The 20,351-nt window shown below is 45.5% G+C and overlaps 1 protein-coding gene across 1 annotated transcript; it reads left to right on the top strand.

Annotated features, from left to right (window-relative positions):
- Positions 1-7,021: 7,021 nt before the first annotated feature.
- fmn1 (formin 1) lies at positions 7,022-20,279 on the top strand. Its single transcript, XM_062411903.1, has 17 exons — positions 7,022-8,650; positions 8,940-9,048; positions 10,103-10,164; positions 10,561-11,372; positions 11,888-12,029; positions 12,815-12,902; positions 14,108-14,169; positions 14,249-14,337; positions 14,434-14,563; positions 14,652-14,798; positions 14,993-15,052; positions 15,231-15,351; positions 18,178-18,270; positions 18,916-18,967; positions 19,186-19,335; positions 19,744-19,825; positions 19,935-20,279. The coding sequence occupies exons 1-17, from the start codon at positions 7,256-7,258 to the stop codon at positions 19,977-19,979; spliced, it is 3,639 nt and encodes a 1,212-aa protein (XP_062267887.1). The 5' UTR covers positions 7,022-7,255; the 3' UTR covers positions 19,980-20,279.
- Positions 20,280-20,351: the final 72 nt, after the last annotated feature.

The following is a 20,351-nucleotide window of genomic DNA, read 5'->3' on the forward strand; positions in this document are numbered from 1 at the left end:
TCACAAAATCGTGTTAACTTTGTGTTATGGCAGGAAAAAAAGTTGCTCCAGACTTTAAATATCATCCACGACCATTAAAATCTCCCAGTTTAATTGTAGCTCTCCCTCTAATTACAGCTCCTACAGGTGACAGGGGCTGTACCGTGGATCAGATGTTCATTATGTTTCACCTCATGTGGTCTCAGTCACTGATCAGGAGGCAGACGACAGAGCTGCCAAAAGACATCGATGACATCTAGGGTGAGTAATTGCACAGACCTCACAACCTTAACTCTCAGGGAGCAAACGTGTTTCTTCAAGTTGTAAGAATAAGAACATTTATTCAAACAATTCTCTCAAGAGGTATTTGTACTTTACCTGAATATATATATATAGTTTCCTTTCTGGAAGTTGACAGTTCAGAGGAACCATCACCTGCTCCATCTCTGGCGTTAGTATAACATCCTGGAGTGCACTCACGCCACCTTACACCTCTACATCAGCAAGAGGAGTTGTGTGAGTCCTCCCTTCTCTCAGTGCAGGGGCCCCTCTCCCCCCTCTAAAGCCCCTCTCAGCTCCCAGCGAAGACTGGGCTCCAACTGGGAGGAGGAGGAGGGTCCGGCTGGAAATGTCAAGCCGGGTCAAGCAGACAAATTCGGGCTCACAGACTTGAAAGACTCCCTCAATGCGCTGGATGACTCCTCTGAGATCCGCTGGCTGACAGAGTTGTTACCGCTGTGTGTGGAGTGTCAGACTTTCATGAGCATGGGGAACCAACCTTCGGCAAAATCCCCAAGGATCCAGATCCCCCGGGACAGAAGGAAGAGACCAGAGGGGACAGTTAACACTGGAGCCCTTCACCATAATGTCAAGATGTCCCCCGGGTTGCCTCGGGTGCCCTCGAAGGTAAAGAGGGCGACGAAGCTTCAGATGTCGAGCTCCCCTACGTCTGGAGAGTGGGACTTCAAGGTGGACAGGCCCATCAGGAGAAAAGGAGTTTCTGTGAAGGACAAGGAGAACCAAAGTGCTCGGACACAGGAGGTAAAGCCGGTGTGGAGAGTGAAGCCGCCCGATGCTGCGTCTGAAAAGGTTTCTAGAGCTAATCCTCAAAAAGCTCCTCTCTCTCACAAGAGGGATTTACCCAGAAAGGATGAATGTGCATCTCCTGACTCAGACACCGACCACTCTGAATATGACAACGAGACGTCCTCAGCGTACTTCACTCAGCCTCGTCTTGACTCTATTGGAGTCAAGACGAGGCTGAGTGAAGTACGCTGAGGACGTCTCGTTGTCATATTCAGAGTGGTCGGTGTCCTCGGCAGAGGTCGAGGAGGTGAAGTACAGAGGAGAGAACCGGGACCCCAGCGAAGTCCCAGTCCACCCAGTCAGCGAGTCAGACCCATGAGGACCGGAGGGCAGAGGTCGAGGAGGTGAAGTCCCCTCAGCGGTGGTTTGAGGAGCTGGGGAAGAGGGCTGCAGCACGGCGGGTGATGGGCAAAATCGAGGAGGTCGAGGGAATCATACGGAGGGTGAGTCTCACGAGCTCGGACTGGCTCAAGGAGGCCAGTGACACCGATGAACCCCAGTTCATCCTCGATGGAAGCAAGGGCGACGATCATCTGTCACAAAGATGCAGCTCTGAATTCACGTCTGATTGCCTGAGTGCGACACAGAACTTGAGTCGCGCTGCAGACAAGCCTCTACCGGTGGAAGAACTTCGAGTCCTGTGTGAAGCTCTGAGCCAGAGCCTCCATCAGGCTCTGAGGATGGAGGGAGCGAAGGCAGATATGGAAGATCTCATCGAGGACAAACACACCTGTTGTGAGAAGAAGCCAAAGGGATCGAGAAGGAAGAATCGACCATCGCATCTTTACGAGTGTTCAAACAATTCTTCGTGGCCTCGTTCAGTCGGTAGAGTAACTCCCCCTGTGCCGTCTGGGACCCTGTCTGTGGTCCTGGATGTTTCTCCACCAACATCCAGCAGCTTTGACGTCATGTCCCCGATTTTGTCCCCTTTGTTTTCGTCCTCTCTGCCTCTGAACCTGACTGATCAGCGAGAGGAGGACGTGTGTCAGAGTCACACAGTGCAGACAAAATCTGGAGAAGACAGTTTATTCTCTGGTGCTAAAGAAAAGGGTGAGAGGAATCCAAAGAGGAAGTGGTCATGGTCGAGCCTCGGGCTGAGTGAAGACATTCACTCATTCACCAATGAGACAGAGGACAACCAGGAGTCGTCCTCAGGTAAAAATGTGAATTATTAAATTACGACATTTGCTTCAAAAGTTGATCATTTATCAGTTTGAGGGTCGTGGGGGGGGGGGGGGGGGGGCTGGTGCCAATCCCAGCCTTCTCTGTAGTTCATATTTTATAACATTTTGTATCAACACAATTTCTATTTATCTACAGAGGTTTGCTATTGCTTGATTTCACTTCTAAAGCTTATGAATTATCTCAAAGGATTGTGTAGTATCGGCGTCACACAGAATCCTCCCAGCATCGATTGACAGTTGTAAACAGACCTCCACCTTGTTAATCAGGCTGCACAGCTTCCACTGCCTCTGTAGTGGATTCAGGAGGACAGAAATCCTTCAGTGAGTTTTCAGCAGAGTAACAGGGAGAGAAGTGGCTGTGCAGCGGCGTGACATTGACTTTCAGAGGTTGGTTAGTGAAGCGAACAGGGGGGGGGGGGGGGGGGGGGGGTGACACGCTGAGTCCTGACTGTCAGATTTACACTTTGATTGAGACGCTCTCATTTTTAATGCTCTGACCTCAGTCTGGTTTCCTCCGTCGCTGTAGACTCCTCTTGGTTGATGAGCTCACACACACACACACACACACACACACACACACACACAAACACACCACACACACACCACACACACACACACACTCTGTTTTGGACTGTCTCTTCCACACCACAGCAGCTGAGTCGGATCTGAAGGATGTGTGGTAGTCTGTAAATAATGACCCCGTGCTGGCTGGACATACCACTTTGTTTTTGTGTGTGTGTGTGTGTGTGAGATCAGGCATGAAGTGCAAGCTGAGCACCTGATGTGAATACCCTCACAGTCAATCAGCACTGGCCTGACGTGACCTGTTTCCCTTCAAAGAAAGAAATAGTGATGCTCTCCTTGTGTGTGTGTGTCTGCGTGTGTCTGCGTGTGTGTGTGCGTGTGTGTGTGTGTGTATCAGTTCACATGACTCGTGGGTCAGAAGGTTGTGAAGAGGATTAACCATGTTGGAGTTCTAATTGCAGTTTGCACATTGTCCCTGTGTCTGCGTGTTCGGTTAATTGCAGACTCTAAATTGCCTGAATGGTTATTAATCCAGATGTTGAGTCTGCGACCCGGTGGTGACATGTCCAGATTGTCCCCTGCCTCTCGCCCCAGTGTCCCCTGGGTTCAGCTCCAGCGCCCACACAACCCTCAGAGGACAAGTGGCGTAGATAATGGACGGATGGATAATCACATTACATCTAATGACTCGCAAAACATTGACATTATGTTGCAGCCATAAAAAGCATTAGTGTCTTCTCATCATCTAGTTTCAATCAAGAGCTAAAAGATTATGGGAATGACAGAGTCCAAAACTAAATACTCAAGAATTAAACTGTGTTACTGATGAATGCATTTGAAGAAGAAGAATCCTGGCGCTCGATTCGATCAGTGAGGTCTGATGACTTCTCCTCGTGCACGCCGGACGCCCCCCCCCCCCCCCCTGGCTGTCAGAACAGGATTAACGCCCTGAGCTTTGTGAAACACATCAAATCTTCAGAGGATGATGATCAGAGCGAGAGGAAGAAAGGCATTCAGAGCCGCATGAGGGTGATTCTCCGAAAAGCCATCGCTCACTGCTCATTGTGGTCAAACCGAGGGCAGATAACACATTTCCATAAACTGCCTCTTGTGCCTCTTGTGTCGGGCTGGGAGTTACACAACTGGCATCTGTTGGAGCCCGTATCTGAACCGACACTGACAGACACACTTCTCTCCTCAAGGTCGAGCTGCCTCTGACCCCCCCGGCTGGAAGGAGCTAGACATTCTAATGAAAGTGAAGGATCATTAGTGGCCCTGCAGAACATTAGCTTTACCTCCTAGCCTCTATCTTCCAGCATTTAATGAGTCTCATCCTGCAACTCAGCCAAAGACGTCTCCTTAAAATTAAAGCAAAGAATGAAGTTCACACATTTACATTTTTTTTAACATGCTCTGTGTGATAACTGTAGTGATAAATGATGATGTCACCTCTTGTCGCACATCTGCACTCCATCCTCTGAGCTCCAGTGGTTTTTCAATTAGCACAGTTGGCAGTAGGTGTCACCGCTGCAGCCGCACACATCAATCATCCACTCCTCATCTAGCACGGGCGTGATAAAAATACCCCAAAAATATCTAAATGTACTTTTTTATTAATGGCTGTGTCAAATTTGAATGGGTTTATTTACACTTTAAATTCCAGTAGCATAGTAAAGGAAATGTTTATTATTGCAGGAACTTATTCCTGAGAATTTGGTGAACTACATTAAAAAGAACTTGAAGAACTTTGGATGCAATAAAAATGATTTAATAATATTATGACATTTTAAGGCTTAACAAGAAGTAGGATTAATTGAAATAAGTACTTCCCAAAAACTTCACGAATCTGCTCTAACGGTGATTTGACTGTTTCCTCCAGACGAAGCTCTCCAGAGGCTGGAGGAGATCTGGCAGCAGGAGGTGGAAGAGTCTTTCTCCTTCAGCCGGTTCCTCTCTCATCCGTCCAGACCCAAACACATCGACTTCCTGCACATCACTGCCGCTGAGGACGACATCACTGATTCCCCCACAGCCACACCGCTCCCCCCGGAGGTCAGGGTGAGTAGCACGGAGGAGCTGGGGTGAAGGAGAGAGTCTCACTCTGTCTAGACTGGTTTCCCTTGATATCTGCTGCCATGACCCTTCTCTTAATGGCTATATGATCTGCATTGGGTATAAATAACGCTGCATCATAACGACAACGACCTCATTCTAGTGGTGCCGGTTCAAACGGTGGCCTCACAGCTGTGTGACAAAGAGCTCTGTGTCCCCTGTGGTTATACAACACAGCTTTAATGTAACTGTGTAGGTGCATTGTATGAGGAATGGTATCTGCACAAGAATTAGTTCTTAATACTTTGTTTGTGTTAGACGTCCTTTTTCTCTGCTGCTCAAACTAATTCCAAAGTTTATTTCAGACCATGTTATGATAATAATAATGGAAAGTAATAATGTAATAAGATAATAATTAAGAATAAGTACATCAAACAAAGCAAAAGCAAATTATTGATCATAAATATGTAAACAAAGTAAATCATCAAATGTCCTTCATCCACAACAACATATTTAAAAAGTATAGAAATAAACAATAAAAAAATTACAGTTGAGGATTAAAGAGAAATTCTTTACAGGTGAGCCACTAATGGAGTCCTCCCAAACACATCCCATGTTTTTATATTAGAGAGGATTGAGTGTTCTCTAGAATGGAAAATGTGTTTTACAGCATCAAAGAGCTCAGGTCAGAAATGAGAAGATATGTTTGGATCAATTAAATACATCAGTGTATTATTGTGATGTATAAATTCAGCACATGCTTCATATTTCTGCTTCATAATGCTGGAAACAGTCCCGTGTGTTTGTTCAGGTTGTGTGTGTGTGTGTGTGTTTGTGTGCGTGTGCTCAGCGTCTAATGCTATTTCATGGGATTATCTGGATTCATTCTTATTATGTAAACTCCGCTCACATAAAGGCCTCAGTGTCTCTGGGAATGCAAGAACACTTTATTATTAGTATTCATGAGATTAAGTGTGGCCGGTTAAATCAGCTGCAGGGTTCAGGCTTTTCTCTGAGTAAAGGAGTTGTCAGGGAAAGTTGGACGATGTATTGACACAAAGGGAAAAGTTTATCACTGGTGGGATCTGTCACTCGCTGCGTGAACGTGGGCGCAAACAAGGGCGGGTCCTGAACACAACACAAATATTAACCACTGACGGAGGAAGGGTGGTTGATTCTCGTGTAGATATTTTTCATTCAGCAAAATATTAGAGAAACAAAGGCAAAGTTTTCAAATGTAGTTTAGACGTGACTTTTTTCTGTGAATCTTAATTACTGTTACTTCATTTAATTTAATTTAAACATTTAATTGTCATTTATTTGGTTGTTATCCTTTTGTATAACATTCTTATTATTTCAGATATTTTTTCCATATACTCAAACAAGAGTTTATTGTTGACCATGTGTGTTTAGGTGAAATCACAAAGCTACTAAACCAATAACTTTTATCTTTGGAAACCAGAAATCAAACAGACCCTCTCTGTGTATCATGTATGTAAGATCTAATGTGATCTGGTTCAGAGTGTGTGTGTGTAGGTGGGGTTTGACCTAAGTCATCCAGATTAGCTTTGTGTTGCTCAGGAGCTACAGGGCAGCTGGGAGACCTTTCCCCGTCACAGCTCCGGACCCACACGTCCCACACTCTGATCCCTGACAGGCCTGTTTACCCTCCTGCAGCTCTGGGTGTGGTGTCCTTCCATCTGTTGTGGGTGGCCTCCTCCGCCTTATGGCTCACAGATCTGCCACCGTGTTGTCAGAGACAGTGACTCAAGACGCCATCTGCTCCCGGTTACACTGTGACACTGGGCCGCACCTCGTCTGGGAGGTTTCTGTGTAGAATACAGCAGCAGGTTTAGCAGAGCTGGAAGGAAGAGGAGGCAGAAGCTGGATCTGACTTCACTGGGACCGGAGCCGAGCTGACTCACTCCAGCCTGCGGAGCCACGAGTGGAACCGGCCTCGGAAAAGAACGTCACTTTCCCCTGACTTGGTGGATTTTCTCTCCTGTCATTGGCTGCTCTGAGTGACTAACAGCAGCTTCCACTTTTAGGTTTGGAAAATCAGTTCTCTGGTAAAACATGAAGGAGCCGTTCTAACAGTGAAAGGATATATGTACTTGTTTTCAGCAAGCTGGAGCAGAAACAGGTTGGATTTTCAGAATAATGACATTTGCATTTGCTTATTGATGATAACCAGAAGCTGCATGATCCTGGAACCAGCATGAGTGCATGTCCACAGGTGCCAAAACACCAACTAGAGAGGAATTAGTCTTTTTTTCTGAATGGAGAAACCACAATGCTGCACTTAAGTCTTAGAAATGAGCCGTTAGAACAGAAGCCACAATGTTGATGTTGTGGTAAAAGCTTCTCAGAACTTTTCTGCTCTGGAAAACTTTCCCACTTTTTCTACAAGCAACCATTACTCGCAGGAAATGGAGAAACAAAAAGCCGTTCTCAAATGTTTCAGGACCTTTTCCGAGGAGGAAAATGAGGAGCTGGCGCAGGAGGAGCTCAGTTTTACTAAACAGAGAAGTGGGGATGTGAACTTTAAAGATTCCTTGTGTTATGTTATACTGCCTCATGACGGAGAGAAGGTGACCTCTGGGAGAGAGGGAGGGAACGACTCAGACCGAACGGAGCAGGAGAGGAATGAATTTAACCGAACAGAGCAGCAGAGCGGGAATGGAAACGAGGAAGATGTCTCAGAAATGCCAAACAAACACTGCGACAGAGTAAATGCTTCTCACAGGCCGGAGAACTCCCCGGACGAACGTGCCCTGAACGCATCTCTGCATCCAAAATGTCAACACATTTCTGCTGAGTGCACAAATACAGATTGTGTTGGTGTCGTGCCAAACGGTGTCAAGCAGGATGTAGGAGCAAGTGATAAATTGCATGAGTATGAGGAAGTTGCAGATTTTCAGGAAGACTTGGTCAAAACTGTGTATAGTTCAGATGTGAATATTCACCCCGAGGAGTCTGAGGGACACGTGGTGCTAACTGGGACTGGTCCAGGACACTCTGATGAAGAAGAGGCTGAAGAAGCTGAAGAGCAAAACGTTGAGCCCTCCAGCTCTGAAAATGATGAAGAAGGGGAGGTGAAATGTGCAGAGGCAGAAGAGGATGAGGAAGAAGGACAAAGTTCTCCAGACTTATCCATCCACCAACATCTTCACAACCCACAAGATAATACATTGAATATTTCCATCACACGATCGGACCAAGCCAACAGCCCTCCACCTGGATCCACCTTCACCAGAGCCACCTTCTCCCCGGGCTCCCCCACGGACAAGCAGATCCAGCTGCCGGCCCTCTTCAGCGGCCTGAGGGTGCTGAGGAAAGGGGTGGTGGGCCCCGGGCACGACACCGTGTCCGCCATCAAGCCTCAGTCTCTGGGGGCCAGGAGGGCCACACTCCCAGAGAGGCCGGAGGACGCCAGGGTCCAGGGGAACTTCTTGGACCAGATCTCCCAGTTTCTGAGTCTGGAAAAGAAAGCAGACGAGAAAGAGGAGAGGACGGATGATGAGGGCGACCAGGATGAACCCGAGGACGAGGAAAGTCCCGAGAAGGAGGACTTTGAAAAAGAGGAGGATTTAGAAACGTCTGGGTCATTTGACTCCGCGAAATCTCCGGTGTCGAGTGCCGAGGCAGCGTTTGATGCCTTCAAGGCTTTTTTCACCCCGAGGCCGTTGAAGAAGGACCCGGCAGACAGAGTGGACCTGGACGCAGTGAGGAAGAAGATTAGATCTGACAAAGACGTGTTGAGAGCCATTTTTGAGAGAAGCTCCAATAAGACGCCAGAGAAGAAAGACTCATCTGATGGAAAAGTATGTTATCGACCGGGAGCATTTGACCAGAACGACCCAGCTAATCTAGTGTGGTCTAGTGTGCTCTTAGAAACTATATTTTTTAACTTTACTTTACTGTTCCTATGTTTTATTCAAACTTTTACAAATAGGAACTGAGGTTTATTTGAACAGGGTAAGTAAATCCTGCAATAAATCGAGCCAAGTCAAGAAAACAACCTTTAATTTGATTGTAAATATGTGAATTCAAATGGATTTGATTTGTTTTAAGATGTGTTTAGAAGTAAAAGGTTTCCTCTTTACTCTCTAGTCCGAGGCTTCCACGCCGGGGGAGGGGGAAGAGCGGACTCCTGGTCGTCTACAAGCCGTCTGGCCGCCGGTCAAGGAGGAGAAAGTCGGGCTCAAGTACACTGAAGCAGGTACATTGTATAATCAACTGGAAATCCACCAGTGTTCACTTGGTGTTTCTCACTGTTTAAATGGACCTGAGGTATTCAGGGCATCAGGAAGTAAATACACTCACAGCAGCAGCGCCCTTGGAGATTAAAATAAAAAAATGCACACACAGAAAAACCATCAGGAGCTCCTGCTAAAGTAAACACCGCTCCACCCTGTGTGTGTCCACAGTGTGTGTGTAGACTGTGTCGACTTGTTCAACACGTGACACTGACACCGCTGCTTGTCCTTTTGAGAGAGTGATTCTAAATGTTGAGGAGAGTTTTATGGTAGAAGCCACTTTGTTAATGGTTTTAAATGAGTCAACTCTAGTGCCACCTGCTGGTTAGGAAGCTGTATAGCTCTTGATTAATTCCTCAAACTAATCACTGGGTTGTCAATTACAATGCATTAGAATAATCAAAGAGCTAAATTAAGTACTAACACAGTTTAAACTAAGTTGAATCTTGGCTCAGAACATTTTGAACCTCACAATCATTATCATTTTGAGCAGGGAAAGGATTCAAACCAACCACCTCATGTAGGATGTTTGATCAGTGACGCTCCACACACACATTAGGTTTGTATCTGAGAACAGGGAGCTTGTAAATACTGTAAAGATGTTAAATAAACTCTGCACCCGACCTTGGCTTAGTTTAATACAGCAGCTGCAGCCAATGAGCTGTCATCTTAGGTTTCTGTGTGTTTATATCACATTCGCTGCCTTCACCTGATGGTTTATATTGTTGTGGACCCAGTCTGTCCCTGAACAACTGCAGTAGATCCTCAAATACCCTCAAACTCACATCGCGTTGGAAAATAAATGTGTTTTTTTGTCTCTATGAAATGAGTTCCAGGCCCCACGTGTCTCATAGTTGTTGTAGTTTGTTTGTCTGCGGCTTGTAATACTCCAGCCACATCGTTAACGTGCCCGTCGAGGTAAAGAAGCCGCCCTCGGGCATCGCAGCTGCAACGATGAACATGTGTTTGTGGGAGAAGAGAGAAAAACAACTGTGTCTCTGTTGTGTTTCCTCTCAGAGCATCAGGCGGATCTGCTGCAGCTGAAGAGAGAATGCAAAGAGGAGCTGGAGAAGTTACAGGTGATATACTTGGATTATATTTATGAACTTGTATCATTTCTTTCTTTCTTCATGAGTTAGATGATCAATTCAATGCCACTCTTATCTGTGTATATTTAATATCCACATACATTTCAAATTTAGGGGTGAAAACAGCACATTTTGGTTTCATAAGGCCCAAGAGTCACCTCATGATCCACATTTAAATCCATTCAAATGCACGTGGAATTACACACACTTATAAAAAACAGCATGTGGTGGACAGAAGTTTTTTGCAGATACTGTAAATATCTTAACTGTAGTGATGTTAACTGATGTTATATGATTTGTTGTTATATGGGTTTATTAACGTTCACCAGGATTGTAGATTAATCTCTGAGCCTTGAGATGAGGGCTGAAGTCTGACTTTACTTTCAGGAGGAGTTCGGTCGGGAGCTTTCCAGACTTCGGGTGGACAACGAGGACAGCGTCGCCCGGCTGGAGTCCACCGTGGCCGAGCTGCAGGCCCGACTCTCCCAGGCCGGGAGCCAGACCAGAGGGGAAGTCCGAGACGTCTCCGTGTCCACTGGAGACGACTGTCTACAAAAGTCTTTCCGCACCGTCTGCGTCCAGACGGACAGAGAGACCTTCGTCAAAACCCCAGAGGACGGAGAGGGCACAGAGACGAGTCCCCGGCCGCAGAAGATGACCCCCAGAAAGCTGGACCTGGCCTCCATCAGCCTGAGCCTGGCAGGTCAGTGGGAGGAAACAGCGCCCCCTGGGCCTCCATCGCAGACTCTGCCTGCTCCTGGAGCCGCGTTCCCTCAAACAGAACAAGCACCAGCCCCTGCTGAGGCAACGTTAACACACAAAACACACAATCTCCCTCCTCCTCCTCCACCTCCTCCACCACCACCTCCTCCTCTATCCATCTCAGGTTTAGCCCCCCCACCTCCTCCTCCACCACCACCACCACCACCTCTTCCATCCATGCCAGGCTCAGCCCACCCACCTCCTCCTCCTCCACCACCACCACCACCACCTCTTCCATCCATGCCAGGCTCAGCCCCCCCACCTCCTCCTCCTCCACCACCACCACCTCCTCCATCCATGCCAGGCTCAGCCCCACCACCTCCTCCTCCTCCAGGTGGAGGTTTCTTATTGGATAAACCTCCCAGGAAAGAAGCGGTGGAGCCGTCCAGACCCATGAAGCCTCTTCACTGGACCAGGATCCAGATGCAGGACAACAAGTACGTTCAAGACCAAACAGACTCAGTAAACCAGAGACTAAGAACATGAAGTACAATCGTATTTAAAGGGATAAATCTCTCGAATGACCTTAAATAAAGTAAAAAACTAAAGTAAATAATTCAGTCTGATCTAGAGAGAGACACATTTTCTGAAGTGCCCTCGTGTATGCAGTGAAAACAGTTTAAACAGGTTACTGTGAAATATCTTTTGAGTTATAAGAGCCATAGTGATTGAAAGTGTAGTTTACATATCTTCATCATGTTTCATTTTTACCCAACCTACTTTATCGTGTAAATAAAGAATATTTCTTATTAATAACAGAAAATACAAGTTAAAAGGTTTGAATTTTTAATTTGTACGTGAACGTTATTCAATAATTGAGACATATAGAAATATAGAAAAAAATGATATATTTATTAAATGATTCACTACAAAACTAAATTTGGATCAACTCCTCTGTGAAGCGATTTCAACAAATAGTATCTTAAGTATTAAACACGTTTCTTTTCCCCAGCATCGACACACTGTGGAACCTTATAGAAGAACCGAACATAATCAACTCCAGCGAGTTTGAGGATCTTTTTGCCAAAAGCACGACAGAGACCAAGAGGAAGCCGCTGTCTGAGGCGTACGAGAAGAAAGCCAAATCCAGGAAGGTAACGTGGACAAGAACATAAAAGAACATGACACACGCTCGTGGGAATATTCCTCTGAAGCCAAAGAGGACAGAGGTAGAGATGGTTTGTTGTGCAGGAGATTGTAATATGACTGTTGTCCACTTGAGGGGGTTAAAGCCTGGTCTTTAGAGAGGCCTGATCATAACACAGCTGTTTAATCATAACCCCAGATATGGACACAGTTATTATATCTAACAAATTGTTTGGAATAGGCAAAGAGTAGAAAGCTGCATTTATTACATATAGGTCAGTTCATGTGATGTTCCCATCACACATTTTACACAAGAAATATATATTATCTGCATTTCTAATCAGTCATATCCTCCTGAAAGTCTGAAAGAAAAACAGTCAAATACAAAAGTCCAGCATGAATTTGATTGAATATTTGCTTTTTGTCATTTCCAAGTAACCGACAGTAAATTATGTAGATGAATAGATTCTCCCTTCGTGGTCACTAATGCAAAAAGTGCTAATGCATCAGAGTAAAGACTAATATGACCTCGGCCTCTTTCCACAACACACTCTGCTAATGACTCACTAATGGTTCCTAGTGGCAAGGTGGCCATGGTAACTGTGTGTGTGTGTGTGTGTGTGTGTGTGTGTGTGTGTGTGTGTGTGTGTGTGTGTGTGTGTGTGTGTGTGTGTGTGTGTGTGTGTGTGTGTGTGTGTGTGTGTGTGTGTGTGTGTGTGTGTGTGTGTGTGTGTGTGTGTGTGTGTGTGTGTGTGTGTGTGTGCATGTGCGTGCATGTGTTGTGTGTGTGTAGATCATTAAGCTGCTGGACGCTAGGCGCTCTCAGGCCGTGGGCATCCTCATATCAAGCCTCCACCTGGAGATGAAAGATATTCAACAAGGTGAGTTCAGTGATGAAGTGATGAACAAGGACTTTTGTAAAGAATAATAAATAAGATGCAGAACCTTGATGTGTCTCTGAACAGCTCACGTTACTATTTATATATCAAGTTTAAAGCTGAATAAATATATATTTATCTCAGGTCTAGGGTGTGATAAACTCCAAATTATATATTTAAAATATACATTTAAAAGCTTTAATAGCAATAATTATATTATTCATCATAATACTGTACTTCAAGTTAAAGTAGTTGCAGCTTGGGCATTGTCCCATCCACTAACATGGAGGAGGCCTTGTTTATGACCTATACTGCAGCCTGCCACCAGGGGGCGATAAAAACACTTTGGCCTCACTTTAGGGAGGCCGTCACGTCGCCCTTCATATAAAGTCTATGATTTAGATCCTGATGGGAATCACCACTGAAAACCTCAGTGTGTAATCAAACAAACATGGTGGTGTTTGTCTTAGAAGAGGTGGATCACAGTAAATCATCTGTGTGCTCAGTCCGTCCCAGTTTAGACCTCGAGCCTCCCTCTGTAAACACTCACCCGTGTTTACCATTAACCCCGGCATCACACTGAGCCCCCCCCCCCCCCCCGCTTCACTCAGGAATATGAGCAGCTGGGGAAATCAACGTGGGATTAGAGGCTGAAACTCTCACCACAATGTCAGCAGGACGGTTTCAGAGAGGCGATCTGCGTCGCTCATCTCAAAGAGCTCAGTGTGTTTCCCACTGGGAGGAATGTTTGATGTCTCATGTTTGTGGGAGGTGCACTTTTTGGTTTGGCCTGTTTACTTCTGTTGTTTGTTTCCCCAATTAAACCAGAAAACAGAACATCAGCGAGCCACAACAGTCCCCAGTTAGCAAAGTTTCAATCATTTCCTTTAAAGCCTGTTGTTCCTCTGTTGAGATCAAGTTTTCATTCTGAACCAGCTCTAGATGGAAGTCATCTTTCCTTATTTTGTGGCTCATGTGACTGTTTATTTTACCGTTTTTTTCAATCAAACCCGAAAGCCAAATGTTTTCTTTTACTTTTCCCAAGTAAAATCCGACAAACATTGATTCTTAGAGCCTGGTGAACATGTAGCATGTCGGCTAAATCACTGCGTCAAGCCATATATACACAAAATGATAACATTATTAATTCTAAAAGAATATTGTGGATCAGAACCCGAAGGCCTAATCTCTCATCTCCCCACTTCAAGCTGTGCTGACTGTGGACCACTCTGTTGTGGACCTGGAGACCATTGAAGCTCTGTATGAAAACGTACGTATTAAAACACACTTTACGAAAGCAACTGCCCAGTTATGAAGCCCTGAGTAACATTTTATCATCAATGTGTCAGAGAGCCCAGCCCGAGGAGCTGGAGAGGATCAAGAAACACTACGAGACGTCGGAGGAGGAGAAACTCAAACTCCTGGACAAACCCGAACAGTCAGTACCTCCTCCGAGACAAACCTCCAGAGCTCAGCCTCTGTTAGCCGGTTCTCAGAGGGACGTTGTCTCACTGTTTGTGTGTTGGCTCCCCAGGTTCCTGTATGAGCTGTCCCAGATCCCAGACTTTGCAGGAAGAGCTCACTGCATCATCTTCCAGTCGGCGTTCATCGACACGATCGGGTCCGTCCAACGCAAGCTCAGCACAGTCTCCTCCGTCTGCAAGGTGGAGCCCGACAGTCAGCCTCACTCGATACACTGATAATGCTCTTGAAACCGGGTGATTTTAAATATGAGATGTTTTCTGTTTCGAGGCCCTGGTGGAGAGCCAGGACCTGCGGGAGATGATGGGACTGGTGCTGGCTCTGGGGAACCACATGAACGGGGGCAGCAGGACCCGGGGTCAGGCTGACGGCTTCGGCCTGGAGATCCTCCCTAAGCTCAAGGACGTGAAGAGCAGAGTAAGGCCTCAGTCGCTGTGAGATACGAGCGGGGGTTTGAGTTTTCTCTTTCTTCAGGATGGTGGAACTCAAAGAAAGTGAACCACGAAGTCAAGGAGTTGCTTGTTTGTTGAGACAGAAGCTTGTGATCTGTTTGCAGTAATGCCGTCATCTGAGCGGAGGAAACATGTGAATGCTTGTTTTTAATGTTACAGGACAATCGCATCAGCCTGGTGGACTATGTGGTGTCCTACTACCTGCACAATGTGGACAAGGTGGGGATTAGACATTTAAATGTTTACGTCTTAAATGAAACGTCCTTTAAGTCAGACTTGAAAAACTGTGAAATTATCCTTTAATGTGCGTCAGGAGCATAAAGTATGAATCTATCGAGAAAGCAACACAAAGTTTTTAACTGGGATCTAACCTGTTGTTGTGTTTGTGTCCCACCAGAACGCCGGCACAGACAGGAGCACCTTCCCCCTCCCTGAACCCCAGGACATCTTCCTGGCAGCACAGGTCAGGTTCGATGACCTCACCAGGGACGTGAGGCAGCTCGGACGAGACCTCACAAGTACGTGAGATCGACAACTTAGATCTCTACCCGCCTCTTTCTCTCTGAAGAAATAAGCAGCGACACTCTGGGCCTCCTCTGGTTTCATAATATCACTGAAGCTGGTCCCCCCCCCCCCGCGTTCCCCAAAACATCAGCCCCGCTCCGAACATGCATGTGACTGGTCGACCGGAATCGTTTTGTCTTGTGGTCATTTTGTTGTGTGTTTCGGTTTGAAAACCTCAGCCAGCCGGTGTAACTCTATCGCTGGGATTTCGCGGCGCTCTCCAGAGGTTCCCACAGATCAGACCAGACCGAAGAAACCTCGGCCCAGTCTGGCACTGTTTTTTTCCCTCAGACAACCCTCCAGACATCACGGGCCCCAGCAGTGGAGGAAATGTTTATACTCGGGACTGAAGACCTGCTTCTCTGAGCAGACTCGACTGAGCTGAAGCCCCAGAACAAAAGATTTCCTCTTGTCCTTCTTGTCCCTCTTGCCTGTAAGTGCGTCCATACGAGGCCATTCAGCACGAGTCCTGCTCAGCACAATGCTGACATGTATGCTATTGTTAGTATCCTTATGTATACAGTACATGTGTGTTTAGGCCTCTCTGTATGTGCGTGTACTCAGAGACTGGCAGGAGTCTCGCTCGCTGCTGATACTGGCCTGGCGCCTTTCAGATCCAGCTCCTAATCCTCGTGCCCATCAGATCTCCCATCGTTGTGCCTTTGTGCCCCCGTCGCCGGCACAGGGCGACCTTAGCTCGGCACTTGGGTAATCTCCAGACCTCCAGTATCTGTGGTATCTCTGCACGGACCTCTGCAGAGATGCGTGGATCCTTAACCTGCTGGGCTGTATCTCCTTCGGCTCCAGTGTGGCCCGCAGATCTGTGCCGCAGATACGTTTCTTTGCCTCTCAACACAGCTTTGTCTTATCGGGCCTCGGACCCAAACCACCGTGCAATCTGGATCTGACGTTACAGGTCCCTTTTGTTTTCTGGCTGTTTGAACCACCCTCATGCCTGGTTTGAAGCTCTGCTGCTGCCGTTCTTCACTCTCCCTCTGGTTTCTGTTTGGTCGGAAAGAAACGTCTCCCGACACAGTTACAGGGAGATAAGTTTCTGTTAAATCAGCCCAGTTGACTCCTGAGGGAAATGAGGTCCAAAAGTTGGATGTTAAAAGTTGAAAAGTTAATCCAAATTTGTTTGGCATCACCTTCTTTAAATCTTTATTTCATGGCTTTATTTTGGTGAAGCTCATTGAGCTACATCTGCAAGCTGAAAGCATGGTTGTTGAATAATAAAATATACATTTTATTTATTTCCATGACCGTATATTAACAAATTATGCTGCGGAAGGCTTTGGAATATTGTAACTGAGATTAAATGAAGAGTTCTCATTATTTTTCCCTCTGATATCATCAGATTTCTTGGCACATCTACGCTTCTCATATGTGAAATATGGCTTAAGGAAACTCTCTGTTCACTCTGATGTTTTGTTTGACTTCTTTGATGGATTAACTGTGTGTCATTGTGGAACCTGTCAGGAGTCGAGCTGTGATTTATGAGGCTCAGCCAAACTCATCAGCACCACAAGCCTCTGATCTCTTTAAAAACAGTATTCATCCGTCACTCTGAGACCGAAGCACTAAATGAGTAAGCACCACACTCTTCATCATCTCACTGTGTTTACATGAAGCTTTAAAAACCTCTTCGTCCTGAAACAAGCAAACTTTGGTCAGGCTCAAGAGGCGGACAAAAGACAGAGGAGAGATACCCGCCTCCACAGTTTACACAAATCCTGAATGAAAACAGTATTCTTTTGTAATCTTATCTGGGAGATGTCGATCGAGCATCAGGGTTGGGTGTGGGGGGGGGGGCTCGGCTCCCTCGGCAGCCTCTATTATGACTGGCTCCGCAGACTGGCTCCTCTGATCCACTGATTGGACGCAGAGCAACTCGGAGCTCGGAGAGGGAGAGAGAGGGAGAGAGAGGGAGAGAGAGGGAGAGAGAGGGAGAGAGAGGGAGAGAGAGGGAGAGAGGGAGGGAGGGAGAGAGAGAGAGAGAGAGAGAGAGGGAGAGGGAGAGGGACACAGGTGGAGTTAGTTAAAGCTGAAACTCTCTCTTCTTCTGTTCCAAGTTGTTTGTTGGGAGTTATAGTTTAAAATTCTACAACTCAAGAATTAGAAAAAGTTACATCCAATATTACAATAAGGCATCAAGACTGCAAGGGGGAAGAGGCTTGTTCACAAACTCCACAGTGACTCGAGGTTATTCTAAAGAGATGAATAAAAGAATCTAGATGCACTGTCCTGAGAAACTCAATCTCAACATCTATAGCTGAGAAGAAGCTTTCTAGGTGAATAGATTTCTGTGTTTTAAGTCCATACGTCAACATGTTTAGCTTCTCGAGGTTCAACTGAAGCACAGGAAATGGCTTCCATGTAATTTAAACTCGCTCGTTTTGTCTATTTCTGTCTGAGAGGCCAGAGATTTTCTTCATACCGGCTTTGTGCCAAATGCATTTTTAATAATGTTTAAGCTTTAGAATATTCAGCTTCAGCTACATTTCTTTGTCATAAGGGTGTGATATGACATCTTAGGTAACATTGCCACATTTTTAAATCTACATATTGGTGTCAGAATTTGTTTACTCCCTAGTATCGATACCTACATCCTCCGGTATATCCATTCTTGTTTGGCTCTTGTCTTCACTGAATTCCAGGGATTACTGTTTTGACTTTCATTTTTCTCATTGCTACAAACAAGCCATGATGAGGAGTCACATCCTGGACAGTGATTGAGTTTATAACAACACAACTTCACGTGTGTTGCTTCTGTCTTTCAGGATGTGAGAACAGTGTGAAGGAGGTTTGCAACAATTCACCTGAAGAACATCTGCAGCCGTTCAAAGACAAGATGGAGGCTTTTGTTCTCAGTGGTGAGTGGCTGTTGTAACAGTGACAGTTTATTTTGGTGATTGTTTGAAGTTAACAGATTAAATAAGAGTTTTTATTGTGTTTTTGTTGCTGCACTGAAGATTTTCATCCTCCTAATATAGTTCAGCTGTGACTTGCCTTCACTTCTTCCTTCCATTTTACCTTTTATAAATTATTCCACAGTCTTGAATCATCAGATAAATGAACCTTTCATCCTCTTACCGGCCTGAAAATGTCCCTTTGGCTTTTTCAGTGTGTGTGTGTGTGTGTGTGTGTGTGTGTGTGTGTGTGTGTGTGTGTGTGTGTGTGTGTGTGTGTGTGTGTGTGTGTGTCTGTGTGTGTAGGAGATAGGGTGGATTCAGAGTATAGAGGCTAGACACTCAGATAAAGATCACACAGATTTGGCAATGACATAGAGACTCATGCCTGAGACCCACAGGCTGGTCCTCGGAAACAATGTTCTTTCTACCAGCAGAGACACTTTTTGAAATATTAAAACTCATGTCGGCTGAATATCAGCTCATTAAATATATTGAATTTTTTCAATCAAGAACCAGGAGTTAATCGCTTAAAGAATATTTAAAATGTAGAAAAAACACCCGATAGAGAAACTGACAGAAACTGTTTCATCGTCTGTTTCTCTGCAGCACGAAAGGAACATGCAGAAACTTCCTATCAGATGGTGACTGTGCAAAAAAGGTCAGAGACTTAAACCTCATGTCCATGTTTCAAGTGCAATACACTGCCTTGAATTTAACCAGTGGATTTCTGATATTAAAATGTCTGCAGTGATTATATGATGGATTGAAATGAGCTAGAAACTATTTGGACTTTCCTGTTTGACTGAATTAAATCTACATCTCTATCTTAGTTGTGTGAGTTTTTTTAATTCTATCTTCTTTCAACTCGCTGCTCAGTTTTCAGGACTTGGTTCTGTACTTCGGACTGAAGCCGAAGAGCGGAGAGAAGGACGTGACTGCCGCTCACTTCTTCATGCTCTGGTTTGAGTTTTGCGGCGACTTCAAAGTCAGGTGGAAGAGGGAGAATAAGACGATCTCTAACGAGAGGTAACGGACATCATTCGAAACATCTGTGCACTTCTCTATTTATGATACTATCCAATCAGCCAATCATGGGGCAGCGGCATAAAGTCACGCAGATACAAGTCAAGAGCTTCAGACTGATCGGCTTTGATTTTTCTCGACATCAAAGCCCCTTAAATCGCTCGGACAGATGTGTGGCTGCAGAGGGCGCTGTTTCCCAATACGAGTTACACAGTGTTTCTTTAGACCCGTTTTCAGACCTGCACTTAACTGTGGATGTTTTCCTGAAATGTTGACACAAAGTAAAACGAGGAACAAACGAGAAACTCCTGCTGCTCCGGAAATGTCCGGAACCCAGACTTCAGGACATTTTCCTGAGTTCACGTTCAAATGAAGAAGCTGCAGCATTAATCTGATTCTTTGCTGTTGCAGGTTAAAGGAGGCTCAGCTCTCGGTGAAGCGAATCACTGCCGAGAAAAAAGTAGAAACGAGGAAGATTAACGGCAACAGCCTGGTGAGTTACGGTAACACAACAACACATCACACAGACAATACGACACAAACAAGCATCAGAACTGAAGGTAGACGGCAGAAGCTATTAAATGATATTTTGCTCCCAACAGAAACAACGACTGCGTCAGAAAGAAGCCAACATGTCTTCAACTTGAGAGACGTCACCTCTAACTTCACGTCAGCCACACAACAACCTCCTGCTCGGATCAGACACCGATGTTGATTTAATTTGTGTGTATATTTGTTTACAGACTCAATTTGCCTGAGATGTGTTGACATTTAAAGAGACTGAAACAATAGTATGAGCAATACGATCGATTTAACTGTGTACATTACTTAATTTTGCAGTAATTCTTATATGTAAAGTCAAAAATCTTTTACCGCATTATTTTCCACGAATAAAAAAATCACTCCTCAGAAATGAGGTGATGCAACAGCTGGGAAAGATTTATTTTATTTACAGGCATCAAAACACGATACACAAATCATACAAGTGGCATTGAAGCAGTGCAGGTTGTACAGAAAAA

This window comes from Platichthys flesus, chromosome 18 (assembly GCF_949316205.1).
Source record: "Platichthys flesus chromosome 18, fPlaFle2.1, whole genome shotgun sequence".
NCBI classification, from domain to species: domain Eukaryota; kingdom Metazoa; phylum Chordata; class Actinopteri; order Pleuronectiformes; family Pleuronectidae; genus Platichthys; species Platichthys flesus.

Bases quoted from the DNA above. Each gene is read 5' to 3' on its own strand.
- fmn1 (XM_062411903.1), top strand. From the start codon at position 7,256: ATGGAGAAACAAAAAGCCGTTCTCAAATGTTTCAGGACCTTTTCCGAG. The intron at 12,030-12,814 runs GTAACGTGGACA...GTGTGTGTGTAG, and splicing joins AGAAAGCCAAATCCAGGAAG to ATCATTAAGCTGCTGGACGC. The intron at 19,826-19,934 runs GTGAGTTACGGT...TGCTCCCAACAG, and splicing joins AGATTAACGGCAACAGCCTG to AAACAACGACTGCGTCAGAA.